This window comes from Mustela lutreola, chromosome 9 (assembly GCF_030435805.1).
Source record: "Mustela lutreola isolate mMusLut2 chromosome 9, mMusLut2.pri, whole genome shotgun sequence".
Taxonomy (NCBI): domain Eukaryota; kingdom Metazoa; phylum Chordata; class Mammalia; order Carnivora; family Mustelidae; genus Mustela; species Mustela lutreola.
Window position 1 is genome coordinate 1745323 of NC_081298.1, and position 15568 is coordinate 1760890.

Genomic DNA, 15568 nt, shown 5'->3' on the forward strand with positions numbered 1-15568 from the left:
AGATTCAGAGACCATCTGCTCTGGGAGGGAGGCAGGGAGGGGCAGCCGGCGAGGGGCCCTTGGCCGCTGAGCAGACCCTGAGGCAGCTGGCCCGAAGGAGACCCCCAGGCCCCTGGGTGGGACGGGGCTGAGAGGCAGAGGAGGCGGCAGACCCGCAGCAGGGCCTGCACGCTATCCAGGCCTGAGCAGTGGGCAGCTTGGTGCATTCCAGAAGTTCCCGAGAACACAGGGCAGAGGCTGGACCGCGGAGTGCTTGTGGGCCCGTCCTACGTCAGGGTCACAGGACTTGCGGCCAGGCGTGGGGAGCGAGGGTGGGGCATACGGGGTACACAGTGGCGCGGGGGATCCGACAGGACGGGAGGGGCCTGGGCTGGGGGGCTGTCTTGACTGAGGTACGTGGGCTCTCTCCGCTTGAGGCGGGAGGGAACCACGTAGCTCCTCTGGGGGATTCTGCACCCATCAGTCCCCTGAGAAAGTGCGTGGCTTCAGATCTCCACAGTCCATTCTCGGGGCTGAAGGAGGTCAAGGGAGGACGGAGGACTTGGCTTCGAGCTGAAGGACAAGGCTGCCGGGGCCCGATACAGGCCATGTGTGGCTGCGCGGGACCCGCGTGGACAGAGCTGGGCTGAGCAAACTGCGAGACGGAGCCGGGCTCTGGGGCCGAGGGGAAGACTCTGGATTTTGTTGCAAGTGAGAAAGGAGGCCACGGAAGGCCTCCTGCTGGGTGAGGAGGGGCCGAGACTCGGGCGGGCGGCAGGAGGTCAGTCCGAGGCCTGAAGCCGCCTGCTCCTTCATGAACAGACGAAAACCAGGCAGGCCCCCACCGCCCCTCCCTGCGCAGCCGAGCGGGTCCGAAGGGAACGGAAGCCCGCCCTCCAGAGCCCGGCCTCTGCGGCCAAGAGCCAGCAGCGTCTCCGAGCTTTCTGATGGTTGGGAGGCCTTGCCTCCTTCTGCAGCCAGACGGGTCGTGCGGACAGAGGCTCCGAAAACGCCTCTTACCTCTGAGCCGGTCCTGCGGTGGGGGGAGGTGTATGGCGTCGGACAGAGCAGGTGAGAGCGGAGCCGGATGGACCCCGCCCGCCCCTCTGTCTCCGGCGCCTGAAGTCCAAGCTCGTGAAATACGGAACAGAAGCCCTCTGTGGAGGGCGAGGCTTCGCTGGGGCCGGAGTCGGGGGGCCGGGGGCGCGCGGGGTCACCAGCACTGAAGCCTGGTGGAGATGGTGGGGCCTGGAGCTCTGAGGTCCGGGCTGGCGAGAGAGCCCGACTCCCCCTCCCCCGCCCCCCGCACGTCTGCCACCCGCCGAAGGCTGAGGACCGCGGTGTACCCCGGGAACCCCAAGGGGAGGACTGCCCCTCCTTCAGCCTCTCGTCACAGTTCAGGCGAGCTCATGAGCATCTGTGTCTCTGGGGGCTCCGTGAGGCCGGCAGCCCCATGGGAACACGGAGCAGAGGGCCCGCGGACATAGGGCCACCAAGGGTGGGTCCCGGGACGCTGCCCAGGCTGTGGGGCACCTAACACGTGGCTGGCAGAGGTGAGGACCGATTCTATGTAATGGTAAAGCCTGAAATTTAAATGACTGTGCGTGGCAGGGGGCTACCCAGACCCCGCTCTCGCAAGGCCGCCTCCTCATCATCCCTGAGTTCGAAGACGCCCATTACAATTAGGAACCCCAAGACAGGCGGGTCAGGCCTCTAGTGTCTCCCCCAAATTCATGTCCTCCTGGACCTCAGAATGTGACCCGATTTGGAAATAGGGTCTTTGTGAGTTAAGGTGAAGTCACGTTGGACTAGGATGAACCCTAAGTCCCATGACTGGTGTCCCCATAAGAAGAGGGGACGCAGAGAGACACCCAGAGAAGACGTGTGGCCCGGAGGCAGAGGTTGGAGTGGGAAGAGGGAGAGGCGCAAGCGGACTCCCTGCTGAGTGTGGGGCCAGCCGTGGGGCTCGAAGCTAGGACCCATGAGTCACAACCTGAGACAAAGTCAGATGCCCAACTGCCTGAGCCAGCCAGATGGCCCGAGGTTTTTGACCAAAGGAAGGACCCTGCTGAGCGGCGTCTGTGACTGCTTGTGACCAGTTGCATGTGTGCTGCCCGTCCCTCGGGAGAAGTGGGTGCCGGTCATTCCTCCCAAAGGGCAACAAATAGGACCAGTTCTACCAGCCCCCAAGGTTCAGAGCAAGGTCACCTCCTCTGAGAAGACTCCCCTGATTTCTCCATTGTGAGAGCATCTCATCAGCACATGACTTTGTGCGGGCAAGCCCCTGCGCCACCTGCAGCACCTTCATTTCGGTTCTGCTCCCACCCCCAGCCCCCGCGGCCTCGGCGGGGAGCGGCCCGTCTCCCCAGCTCTCTGTCGCCTGCGCCTCACTCAGCACCTTTGTCGGGATTTGCTAAACAAGGAAGGAGGACGCGGCGTTTGTTCCTGTTCGGACCTCTCTGACGGCCTTCCGCGCAGCGTCCGTCACAGGCTCGGCCCACCGCCCCAGCTGATGGCAGCAGCCTTCTGGGAGCTGGGGGAGCAGTCCCTTGTCCAGTCCCCGACTGCAGGGCCTGGTCTGGCCGGGGCAGGCGCTTACCCTGGCCCCTGGGAGGTCCCCCAGTCACCCACGGAGCCCGAGTTCCTGTCCCCTCCCTCTTGCACATCTCCACCAACACTGGGCCAAGAATATGTCTGACCCCGTTGATCGGGAGCCGCCCCGCGAGCCTCCCCACCAGTCCTCACCCACCACCAGGGCCCATGCCTCCCCTCTGCTGAGCCCTCCAGGCTGGCATCTCTGTGCCCATTTCTCAGAGGGCACTGAGGCTGGGGTTCTGGTGTCCCCCTAATGTGTTCATGACCAGGCTGCTGGCGAGGGTCACCCTGCAGTGTGCTGAGCCACGAGGTTGCATAAATTCTCTCTCGTGTGACGCTTCTGCCCACGGGCCCGCCGCCAACTGCCCCCTACAATTGAGGAATGCCAAGAAGAGCACCTGCTGCCTTCACAGGGTGGGCTGGTGGCGGGGGTGGCACTTCCCATGCTACCCCCTGGCATTTATCTGGAAGGTGCAGATGGGGGCAGCTTTGTCAGGGGTGAGGTCTACACTCGAAGTGTTTGGTGCCCCCATCTCCAAACCTGCCAGGATCACCAGGTGTGGGGAATCAGTCTGGGGAGTGACAGCTTGCCGCAGCTGGGCTCTGGAAACCCACACTCGGCAAGGTCCCGGCTCTGGGCCCCCGGATCAAGGTGAGGTCGCCCAGACCCAGGTGCTAAGTCCTGCAATGCTTCTGGGGAGGGGAAGCAGAAGGGCATCAAGATGAGTGTGGCCAAGGGCTCTGCAAACGAACCCCGAGCAGGGGAGTGAGAAGCACAACTTGTTTGCTCCGAGCTCAGCCAGGGTCTCCTTCCAGTGCTGGGAGGAGTCAAGTACTTTCAAGGGTAAACTGACTCATGCAGTCTTTAGAGCAGACCGGCCTCTGGTCACCACGCAGGCAGGAGGCCGCCACGGAGGCACAGAGGCAGGAGAGATGACACTCCTCTGGGAAGTGAGAGCGCTCAGAGCCGCCCTCCGGGGGCCTTCACCGGAGCTGCTGCTGACCCTTCTGGGGGTCCCGGAGGCAGGTGACTAGGACAGTGTCATTGACCCAGATGGGAACATGTGGCCCGGTGCCTGGGCACGGCCCTGCACTCGGTGAGTAAACGCCTCTCCGGCCGCCGCCGCAGCAAAGCCTCCTCACCCTGCCTTCTCCTGAGGGTCTGGCGCTGGGTGGGGTGGACACTGGGGTCCACACGGATGGGGTGAGGGAAGGGGGTACAACACAGGTGCCGGTGAAGCTGGGAAGCCCTTGTCCGTGGCACCAGATAAGTCACTTTGGCTCTGACAGTTCCTGGCCCGAGTGGAAAGTGCCGCCCGTCTGTGTGTCCCGTGTCATCAGGGCGGGAACACCAGCGTCGGACGCAGTACGGGTGTTCCAGGCAGGGGTGCGTCCTCACGCTCCCAGACAGTCGCTAACGGCCCCCAAACCCAGGACCCCGCTGTGGTCGCCTCCTGAACAGCACAAGGGTCGGACCTCGGCCCCACTCACGCCAGCCGCGCCTGCTGGGAAACCGTGTGCAGGACCTGCTCCTGGATTTGCTCAAAGGGCTGCGCTGAACGCTTAGGAACGGCTTTGTTGAGCTCTTTTCTCCGGGCCAGGCGCTGCAGGAGACAGGCCTCCGGGGGACCCAGCCTGGGCTGGGGTCAGCGTCTCCCACATGGGCTGCAGGGGCCAGGCCACCCTCCCCCGGCCCCCACAAGGCCCCCCCTCACCTCTCGGTCCAGGCCAGCTGCCACGGTCACAATGTCCCCTGTCTCGCTGTTGATGGTGAACATGTTCTGGGATGGGCTCTGCGGGGTTTGGGTCACGATGCGGTACCGCACCATCCCGTTGGCCGTGGTGCTGTCGTCTGCGTCATTGGCCGTGACGGTCATCACATAGGTGCCTGGGACAGAGAATGCATCTCAGATGGGAGCATCTGCTGTGTCCGCCGTCGCCTCCGCGCACACCCCCGGGCAGACCTCGCCAGCCCATCCGGGTCTCTCGGGGGATGGGGTCACCGCGCACCCTTCCCACAGCCCACATTGTTGGAGGAGGGGCTAGAAAGCAAACCCGCCGCCCCTACTTCCCCAAGGGGAACCTTCCAGAGCTCAAGGTCCAGAGCATCGGGACTGGCCCAGAGAGGAGGGAAGAGTGCCGCCGGCCGCGGGATCAGCTTTTCCAACTGCGAATGCGGCGCCCTCTCCCCGAGCCACACGGCTCAAGACCCGGCTGTCAGGGTTTGCTGGGGCTCCGCGGAGCGCACGTGGGGTGTGGTGCGGCAGGGACGCGGAGGCTCCTGGAGAAGGAGCAGGGTCGGGCATGGGGCGGCTCTCCGGAAGGCGGGAGTACGTGCTTGAGGGACGCGCAGAAAAGGAGCTGACAGGAGTCCCTGCAGGGGAGGCTATGCGCAATGCAGGGGTGGGTAGCCTACGTGCAGGGGTGCCTGTGCGACACGTGGCTGTCTGCGCCCCAGAGCCGCCCCACAGCTCAGTGTCTGTTTCCCCGACCATGCGCAGGGCTGGGCTCTGTGGTGGCACTAGCACTAGGACAGCCCCACCCTCTGCGGGCGGCACCTGCAGGTCCCGTGGTGTCCCTTCCCTGCCTTGCGAGGCCCTGGTTGGGTCAGCACATCCTCCCCCTAGCCACAGTGATCAGTTTAGCTACAGGCACCTTATCCATCACAGTCAGCAATAACCACGTTTGCTGGGATTTCTGGGACTCCAACATGTTGTGCCTGCCATTGGGTCTGCCAGGGTCAGTGAGTAAGGCTGGGGACGATGGTCACTTTCTGGCCACAAATGAAAGGGCTGAAGGACAGGGCTGTCTCAGAGCCTCTAGAGGGACTCCAGTGACAGCTTCTCCCTAGGAAGCCCCTGGATCAAGCTGCACCTGAAGCTATTACCTAAAGATTTTTAAATAAGCAGATTTTTTTTTTTTTTTTTAAAAGAACAATTTTAGGCCAATGGCAAAATTAGGGGGAAGGTACCCTATAGAATTTTTGTATAATCGAGCCCATGACCTCCCTTTGCACCTTATGCCGTTTTAGTTTGAGTTTTTGTCACTTGCAACCCAGTGTTCTGACTCTGCCTTGATCCACTGGAGTCTTGGGCCTGGAGGTCCTTGTGCTGAGCAAGTGTTTTTAGCTCAGTTCCCAGCTCCAGAGCAACGTGCTTTCCGGGGCCCTGCAGGGGCATGGGGAGTGTGGACACCTGCCCTGATGCAATCCTTTCTTGGGAGCTGCTGTCTGAAGCTTGGGCTGAACTGGGCTTCGGGTTTCAACTGTACAGCTCAGGGGAGGGGCTGTACGCATCCAGAAACCCCATTTCAGCTGGACCTCAACTTCCTCATGAGCTCCTTGATGAGGTCCCTGCTCCCACAGTCCCCGACTGGCAAACCAGGGAATCAGTTTCAGGGTGGGGGAGTATTCCCAAAGCTTTAGAATCTCAGGCTCAGCATCAAATTTGGGGCCTTCGAAGAGCAAGTTCTGGAGGCAGAGTGTGTGCAGGCTGGATGTGGCCGAGGCTCTTGGTCTCCAGAGCCCGCCCAGTCAGCCTGCGTCCCTCCAGACACCCTTGGGTCCTGGGTGTGCGGGACTCGGGTCTGAATGTCCAGCAGCAAGACTGGTCGTTCAGTTTTGGGCTCGTTCCAACATCGCCTTACGTGCAGGCATCCAGCTTGTTTGCTGCCTTCAGGAGTCTGCTTTTAAAAAAACCAAACGAGAGACTTCCAGAAATTCTTTTCTGATTGCAGAAATGAAACACACCCGTGGAGACTGGCGCGTTGTCACGGGAAACTATCAGCAGGTACAACGGCGGAAAAGCCGGCGGGGACCCCCCCCGCCCGACGCACCGGCTGTGGCCGCTCGGCTCAGGCTCCCGCCGCGGAGCCTGATTCTCAAAACTTTACCGCGGACACACGTCTGGCTCCTTCTCTTTGAAACAACAACAACAACAACTTTATTACTGATCCAAGAAATGAAAGTCAGGCATTTTCACGTTCCAGAAAGGCAAACACTCTAAAAATAACAACGCTGGAGACCGGCAGGGAAATACGGGAAGGGGCACCCCCACCCCCCACAGCGTCTAAGCAGCTCACGGCCTCTGCTTCGGGGTGGTTCGCCGTCTAGACCCAAATGCCTTGAACGCGTGTCCACCTGACAAATCCGCCTCTAGGAATTCATCCTGTGGGAGAATCACCGACGTGCGACAGAGGATTGGTCTGTGCCCCCAGCCACCGTGCTGGCTCGGATCCTGAGAGCAAAGCCCCAAATCCTCCACAGATATTTATTAAATATCTACCGCGGGCCAAGCACCATGTTCAGCATCGCACGTCTGCGTGCAAAGCAGATGAACAAAGTCCCTGGTGCGCGGGTGGGTGTGACTGTTAAATCCCGGCATGTGGGCCCCCCCTCCCCGGGATGGAACATTCTGTATCTTGATTTCGTCAACTCCAACATCCTGGCTGGGATATTGTGCTGTGGTTCTGCCAAGACGTGACTGAGAGACGGAACACACACCTCCCAGCAGCCAACCGGGGCGCAGACAGAACTCTATCCCACCGCCCGCGGGAACCAGCCCGGGGGCCGCCCACCGCCTGCCGGAACCACTGGGGGAGGTAGCAGCTCCCTGCAGGTCAGGCCTGGAGGAAGTCAGACCCTCTATTTCTAGTAACAATCCAGGAAGCCAAACAGTCATCCCACAACCATTGGCCCAGAACTGTGGGGACTTGATCAGTAGCTGAGAGCTTCCCCAGTTTTTATCCCGGCTTTGACTCAGGACCGGCCAGAGAAGTGGGCCTCCAGCCAGTGACTTGGGATGCCCACCTGCCACTGGGCCAAGCCCGCAGCCCGCTCCGTGCATAGCCTAGCAGCCCCTTTCCCACTCGATGCTCTTACACGGCTCTGGAGAAGCAGAGCTCCTGGGGTGGGCTTTGCTCTCGTCCGCGTCACTGTCAGGGGACCGAAGGCTGTGGGGGCTCTGCTTCGGCTGCACTTGGCGTGCGCGCCTCTAGCGATCTCCAATACGAACCTCACGTGGAAACCCCCTGACCTGGGAGGCCCCCGTCCGGTGGTGTGGACAAGCCACGGGCACAATCGGTAAGTAGATGATATTAACCACAGGACAGCGGGTGTTGCTTAAATAAATTATGATGCTATCATAACCTCGTGATCATGGACTAGCGTGAAGCCATTAAAATGTTGTAGAAGGACAGTTAACGGTATTTGAAATGTTCATGACAGATGTGCGACTCGCTGGAAGAGAACGGGGCCTCTAGACGGTTCCGCGTGACCCCAGCCTCTAGAGCAACAACGCGCTTATGCAAAGGAGGGGAGGCCAGAGGGCGTGTGGCGGGCGGGCCCTCGCGGGCGCTGTGGTGTCCCTGTGGGATTCTCTCTGTATCCTCCATGGGTCCTTCAGAGGCTCTCACTTGATTATCAGAAAGTAAAAAAAAAAAAAAAAAAAAAAAAGGAAACTAAGAAAAAAGGCAACTGAGAAACAGAAGACGTGGTTTTGTGTTTAGAGCCTACATCACGACTCGGTTTCTCCCAAGAAGGAGCGATTCTGAAAGGCCGGCTGTGCCACCATTCCGTGGTCAAGGGGCCAACGCGTGTCACTGGGGCTCCCTGCCGCGCGTGGGAAAGGGACCAGGTCTGTGGAACAGCAGAGACGAAATAAGAGCTTCCAGGGTCCCAGGGCAGAGCTGGGGCCAGCGGAGAGGGGAAGATGCAGGAGGAATTTCTTGCTGAGAGCCTGGAGGGCCTTCGGGGAGGGGCGGCCTCCCTTCCTGTCTGCACGTGGTCAGACCTCACTCGTGTGCTGACCTGGGGCCAGGTTCTGACCGGGGTTGCACCCTGCCCGGGGCCCTGAGCTGTGGGTTCCTTTGCCGCTGTCTGCCCCCACACACGACGGTTTCCTGTTCAGACTCCTGTTCCGGCTTTGGTCACGGTGTTCTTTTCCCCGAGGCCCGGCGGTCCTCACAGCCTGCGGTAGTCTCTGCGGCCTCCTCTGCACCCTTCCGTGCTGGGGTTTGGGGGGATGAACCCCATGCCCAGCCCTAGAGCTAGGGCCCTGACCGGCAGTGGCTGATGGCCATGACCTTGTAACCCTCCTAAAGGCTCGGGCAGGGTGGGTGGTCTTCCCTTGGCACAGGGCAGGTGCGAGAGGGCTGGGAAAGTGTGCCGGGCCAAGGGCACAGCTCGAAGCAAGAGAACTTTATCATCTCTCCGTTCTGGAGACCAGAAGTCTAAAGTCAAGGTGTCAGCCTCAGTTGGTCCTAACCTCTCCTTCTTAAAAGCGTCACAGTCCTAGTGGCTCAGAGCTCGTCCTAACTAATTATGTCTGCAAAGGTCCTGTTTCTCAGTATGGCCGCATTCCGAGGTTCTCGGGGGACCCAAATCTGGGGGGACACCATTGTATCCGATACCGGGATTAAGCTGGGGCTGAGGTGGGGGCGGCTGACCCCTGGCTAACAAGGCACGAGTCGAGAGACCTTTGCAACCAGGTGCCTTTCTCTGGCCTTGGATGACTTCTGAGGCCAAGCTGGGCACGGGGCGGGCCTGGGAGGGCTCCGTCCGGATCAGACCCCACCGCCGCATCATCACTGAGCTTCCTACAGCCTGAGAGTCCTCTTCTGGAAGGTGGGCATCCCCTGTGGGGTCCTGGGGGGACAGAGGAACTGCCTGTGACCTGGTGCCTAGGGCGTGAGCCGGGCCTGTCCCCGAGTGGCTGGACGGTGTGGCTCTGGCCTGCAGGGTGGGCTCCCGGCCCTCCTACCTCCTCCGGCCAGCCGGGTCGCGCCCACACACAGCCTTGAGCCCCAGCAGCCCCCGTTACACGGTGTGTCCCACGCTGCATCGGTGCGAGCCATCTGGCTGCGGTCCCGGGTGTGCCGGCACGGAGGAGACGCTCACACCAGCTGCTCACGTCTGCAGGCGCCGGCACGTGAAGGTGCATCCCCACTCCCCGGGCCTGGAATGAAGCATCCTTCCAGGACTTTCTCTGGGCACTGCCTCTGGCCTCTCTTGCCAGCAGCGAGGTTTCCATTTTTCTTGGCAAATGAAACAGAAGATGGGACCGTGTTTGCGTCTAAGTGGGATGCTGCCCGCCGTCCGATGTACGGCGCGTCTCTTGCCGGCTGCACCAGCAGGATCGGGGGAGAGAGCGGAGGGTCGGCTCTCCGCGGAATTCATGTTCGAGCGCTGCCGTCCGCCTTAAAGGATTAATTTCACAAGCCTTAAACTGCAGTTTAATTTGAAAACTAATTCAGCCCCATAATTGGCTTTCTGCTCAAATCACTGAGGCTAAAGATTTAAATTCTTAATATTCAGATGACTTTCAAGTATCTGGCGCCATCTGAGCACTAGTCCGTGGCATTCGTCTCGGGAAGACCTCCGCCGGCACCGAAATAAAATAAATAAATGGGCCACTGATGGAATAATCTATTTGAGCAAAAACTCTGCATTATCTCGATGAAGGTTTCTCTCACTTCATCTTCAGCATATAGATTTCTCTGCTATTTCATATTTTAAGGTGACATTAGTTTCAAAATTTATAATATAGGCCCTCACACAGTTACAAGGGGTTAGGGAAATCAGGAATTCCAATTAAAGCCTTTTTTAGTTAAAAGACAATCACAGTGGAATATTACCCTTTCCTTGCGAGGTTCAAGAAGCCCGCCTGGGAGGGCTGATGGCCGAGCAGTTCTGAGCTCCAGGCCTGTCCCGAGCACCGGGTAGCCTCCAGAGGGTCAGGGGAGGGTTGGGGGTCCATGGAGTCCCGCCCTCGTCTGGGTTACAAGAGCTCACAGGATCTCTGCCCAGTGCTGCAAGCTGACCAACAAACCAAGGAACTAACTCAATGAGTAATGGGGGATGGATGGGGAGCAGCAGGGCAGACACCTGAAGGGGTGACATGTGAGCTGAGGGGGCATCCATGGGCCTGGACATCCAGGCTGAGGGCAGAGCATGTGCAAAAGCCCTGAGGTAGGAAAATGCTTTCCTTTCCCAAAGGCCTGGGATGTTTGCTTCTCTGCCTTTGCCGGGGTGTGCCTCTGTATCCCTTGTTGGCACATAGGTAGCATATAGATTTCTGGGTTCCTCAACCAGACGATGGACACCTTGAGGGTGGGGTTTATACAGAGAAAGGCCCTCTCACATACAACGTGCTCTTCTGTGGGGCACGGCCCGTGCTACGTTCTGGCCTTCTCTTCTTCCCGTCTCCTTCCTTCTGCCTGATAGCGGATGCGGTAATTGGAGGTGCAGCAGCCACCTTGTGACCACGAGGTGAGAAACCAGAGGAGGAGGCCTGGACAGCTTCAAGCTCTTCCCCAAATCCCTCCTGGTACAAGCTGGGTTTTCTGTGACTTGTGGCCAAATGCCTTCCTGACACAGACCGGAGAGAGGAAGCAGTTTGTACCACGCTTAGCACTGTGGCTTCCAGCCAGACTGCCTGGGTTTAAACCTGGCCTCCTTTCTATGCCTTTGTTCCCTTATCTTCAAAGTGGGAGAAGAAAAGTGCTTAGGCCGTAGGGAGTCGCTCACGGGAACGTACATCCGAGGTGAGACGGCACAGAAGCACGCACGTACACGGCCGTGTGGCACACGCAGGTCAGCTGGCTGACGGGAGAGTGAGGTCCGTGCTTCGCATCCTGTCACTGTCCTGACGTGGTTGTGCAGGACGGTTCCCGCCGGCGGAAGCAGGTGTCTCTACTATTCCTTACAGCCCCGTACGGTGCCCACCTGCTGTTTGCTCCTACCTGGTGTCCAGCCCCCTTTGCCGGAGCAGTGATCCGGTTTTCCCTGGGGGAGCCACGCCAGCCACAGGCTCAGACCCTGTGATCGGAGGGGTCTAGAACTGGACTCTGTGCCTGAAGGAGGCTCGCAGTCCATGACCTGGCTGTGGGGACCAGCCAGGCCGGATCCTGGGGATCTCCCAGTGCCCCTGCCGGTCTCCAGCAAGAAGCGGTCCCTCTCCCAGGGCTGTCCGCAGCACACGGTCGCGTCTACAGCTGCTGAGGCGTCTTGTCCACAGCTTCCTTGAGACCGAGCCGGCAGCAGAGGGGAGAGTCGGACCGAGGTAAGCAAGGCCTGGCCCGTCCCACTCCAGCCCCAGCACCCGAGGCTGCTGCCCGTCTCTGGACTTGGCTGTTCCGTGAGCCAATGTGTTGCCTTTCCCAGGGGGGTTTTGAGGTGGGTTTTGGAGAACCTGGAGATCGAACAGCTGAGATCAGAGTAGTGGACACTCTTGGCTCCAAACCTCAATGACCATGGCTGTACCAAACGGGATGGGCCACCCTACGGCTCTCACGCCCTCAGAGCCGGTCTCCTCCAGCAGCGACAGAGAGGATTTCATACCACAGAGAGACACCGGGGCTGGGAAAAGAGGGTGGGCGAGATGTGGGCTCTGCCAGGGACCCCGGCCCTGAGTCACTGCGCCGCTGCCCCAAATGAACCACCCTAACCTTAGAAGTTTTTTCTGGGTGAGTCAATATTGACTACATCTTCCTGTTTGTTTTCCCTTAGAATGTGCACCTGAAACCCCTCCTCAGCCCGTCATGCCAGAGAATAATGACTAATTTCTGGTGAGAGGTTTTCCTTACTCCGCAAAGGCGCCGTGTGAAACCTTCTATTACGGTGATGCCCTGCCGGAGGGGAAGGCCTGGCAGAGACTGGTTCCGAGCCCCGGAGGCCCCGCCTCGGGAGGCCCCGACGTGCTTTGTTTGGGGCCACCTTGCCTTGGCCAGGCTTTCAAGGGAGCAGCACGGTGTCGCTCCGTCCCTGGTGCTATACCAAGCCGTGGTGTCCCCGTTCTGCTCTGAGGACCGTCCCGGGATCAGAGACAGAAGCCGGGTCCCTTGAAAGTCTGCATCTCATGCAAACAGTCTATGAAAGGCACAGCAGGAACGGGAAAAGAGGACCTGTCCCGGGAGCCACACGGCCTTGCAGGCTTGTGGGCCGTGCTCGGGTGCATCCCAGGTGGCTCTGTGGAGCTGGGACGGTGGTGGGGGTGGGGTGGGGTGGGGGCGCTGCTCCAATCTCCAGGCTTAAAGGCTTATCAGGATTTTGAGGAAACACGGCAATTTGCTGCTTTTGTTTTCCTAATGAGTAAAGCCGGTTACACATTTGGGAAGACTTTCTCTATTGATTTGTTTTAGAATAAGACGTGGGAGATTTGATTTGTTGTATCTGGGCACCTTCACAGAGTGTGCTGGGTCGTGGGGACAGAGGCCCACCGTATCCGCGTTAACAAGAAAGCCCCCCATTGCCCGATCCCCACGCCCCCACCCCGGCTGCCTAGGGACCGGCCGCATGGAGTTAATTTGCCCGCCGGCCGCCTGTCCCTGCTCCTCAGGGACCTTGGGGAGGAGCTGCCCGAGATGCAGGCCAAAATAATGTCACCTCCCATTCCCTTCAGTGACACCAGGCTGGCTGGCATCTCGTGGTTCCGAGACAATCAATCGAAAACACAATTCACCTTGTTGAGAAGGCTGCCCCGGGGACGGAGCTGTGACAACCTGCTCCGGGCGGAGCGGTGACGACAAACGCTTGCCTGGACGCCCCACCGTGGCCGTGGCCGGCCCCTCCGAGCACAGTACTGCCCCTGGGGACGCGGGAAGCCGGCTGGGCTCCAGGCTCCGGGTGCTGGAGCGTCCGTGTGCCCAGAGCCACCGGCCTTCCCAGGGGCCCGGGCGCCCTGCGGGGACGGGGTTCTCGCAGGCCGCCCCGGCGGGGTCGCCACTGAAGTGCGGAGGACCTGAAGGTCACGCGGTGGTGGCCGTTGCTCTGACCTGCCTGTGCCACCCGCATCCGCTTCCCAGTGGCTCTTCCTGGAGGCCCGGGGGGTGCTCGGCTCGGCTCCACCTGCCCAGCCCCGGCATGGATGCTGCCCATGCCCGCAGGAGACAGCCGTGCCGGGCTGTGCTGCTCGAACTGGGGCAGAAACCCGTCCACACCCATGTCCCACCTATGACACCGAGTCCTGGGGCGGGGGGGCTGAGCGCGTCTAGATTTCTGCCACGTTCCCAGGGGCTGCCGTTGCGCCCCAGGCCTGGGCTAGCCTCAGCTGGGGTGCTGCCGCCCCCACCTCCTGGGACCTGAGGCCTGTCTTTGCTAAGGGGGACGGGGAGGGGGCCCACTTCTGGCAGAAGGTTTAGTGGGGGCCGTGGCACACGAGCACGTGGCCAACGTCACTTATGGCAAACTGAAGTCTGGGGGAGGACCGGCCCTTGGGTCAGCTCTGAGGGGAACTGAGGCCTGCGGGTACGCAGGCTCACCTCTTGGGGCCGCGGGGGTCGGGCTTCCTCGTGGGCTTCCTAAGAGGCTTGGAATAAAATGGAAGTGTGGGCCGGTGACTTTGGATGTTGGGTCTTCTCTCTGACCCCGTCTCCTGCCCCAGGACCTCTGCCCCTGCCTTTCCCTTCTCCACGCCCCCCTCCAACCACGCCCCCAGACTTTCTCTCCAAGCCTTGTCATACCCAAGCTCTTGGCCTACAGGTCACCTCCACAGAGGGGCCCTCCCTGATCTACAGGCGCCTCCATGACTCTCAGCGCCCCTGGGACCCTTCTGAGCCTCACGGTCCGTGACGGGGCTTTACGTAGTTGCTTTTGCTGACTTCTGTCTGCGTTCCCCTCTGCACCGCGGGGCCCGTGACACAGGGCCCTGCTCCCGGGGGGCGGGGGGGAGCGTGGCCTGCGGCGGGCGTGAGGCAGTAACCCGATGAACAGGCGCCGCCGTGGGTGGCGGAGGCCCCTGGGGCCGTCTTGGCTCCCCGAGCAGGGGCCCCCTTGACGACGGGCTGCCCCCCCCACTCGCCGCTCCTTGGGGGCCGGGGGCTCACCTGGCTTGGAGCCCTCGTCCACGGAGCCGTTGTAGACCTGGTTGATGAACTCGGGGCGGTTGTCGTTCATGTCGATGACGTAGATGTACAGGTCGATGGGGTTCTCCACCTTGTTGCCGTTCATGTCCACCGCGTGGGCTCTGAGCTGGAAGGCGGCACAGACACGGTCAGCCTGGGGACGGCCCGGGACAGGCGCCCGCCGGCCCACAGCTCTGGGCTGGCGCTGACGGGAGGGCCTGGGCCCCTCAGGGGACTGTCTTGGCAGGGGCCGGGCCTGGGACGCGCCACGACACTCTTCTGAGCCTCGGGGCTCCCTCTGAGGAAATGGGAAGGGCTGTGAGAGGACCCTCGATGTGTGGATTTTTTTTTTTTTTTTTGGTACAGATTTATTTATCCATTTGGGAGCGAGAGAAAGCGAGCAGGGCAGGAGCAGGGGGAGGGAGAGGGGCGCGCAGACCCTTCACAGGGCGCAGAGCCCGACGCGGGGCTCGAACCCGGGACCCTGAGGTCACGACCTGAACTGAAACCAGGAGTCGGGCGCTTCACCGGCTGAGCCACCCAGGCACCGATCGTTTGGATTTTTCGTTCATTCACTCATTCGCCATTCATTCATTCATCCACTGGCTCAAGCGGTGTCTTCAAGCATGACTGTGTACCAGCCACCCGCTGGCCCCTGCTCGTGGCCCAGACCCGACCCAGCCCTGGGGCTTCTCGTGGAGCAGGGAGAGGGAGCCCAAGAAGGAAGCGATGGTGCGGGGGTTGGGTGAACCGGCAGTGCCCGGCTGGGGCCGGGAGGCGGCCAGGCGGGCCTCGCAGAGGAGGTGACGTTCGAGCTGCGGCCTGACGAACGGGCAGGGAGGGGGAGGGGCGTGAGGTCGCACGGGGGACACGGGGTGGCCGAGGCGTGGGGGCAGCAGCGGGGGCTGGGGAGGGTCCTGCGTCTCGACCTGGGATGTGGGGGAGAACCGAGGGCTGGGAAGGGGCGCGGTCTGCGAGGGCTGCCCGCGCCGGAGCCGTGACTGTCCCCCGCCTCTCCCGGACGCCTCCTTCAGCTGCCCACTTCGACCTCCAGGTCTGCGCCACAAGACGGCGCCACGCCCAGGGTGCAAGTGGAACGTGCGCTTGAGGCCTGGGGTGAGAAGCGTCTCCGGGCTGGGGCCCTGCACGGTCCTTG

General features: G+C 61.1%; 1 protein-coding gene across 1 annotated transcript in view; it reads right to left on the reverse strand.

Moving 5' to 3' along the window:
- CDH4 (cadherin 4) overlaps positions 1-15568 on the reverse strand; it is a 499549-nt gene that overhangs the window by 37452 nt on the left and 446529 nt on the right. Inside the window, exons 6-7 of the mRNA XM_059133210.1 lie at positions 14395-14539; positions 4290-4462 (exon numbers count right to left, since the gene is read on the reverse strand). Of these exons, the coding sequence (XP_058989193.1) occupies positions 4290-4462; positions 14395-14539 (318 nt within the window). The remainder of the gene's footprint in view (positions 1-4289; positions 4463-14394; positions 14540-15568) is intronic.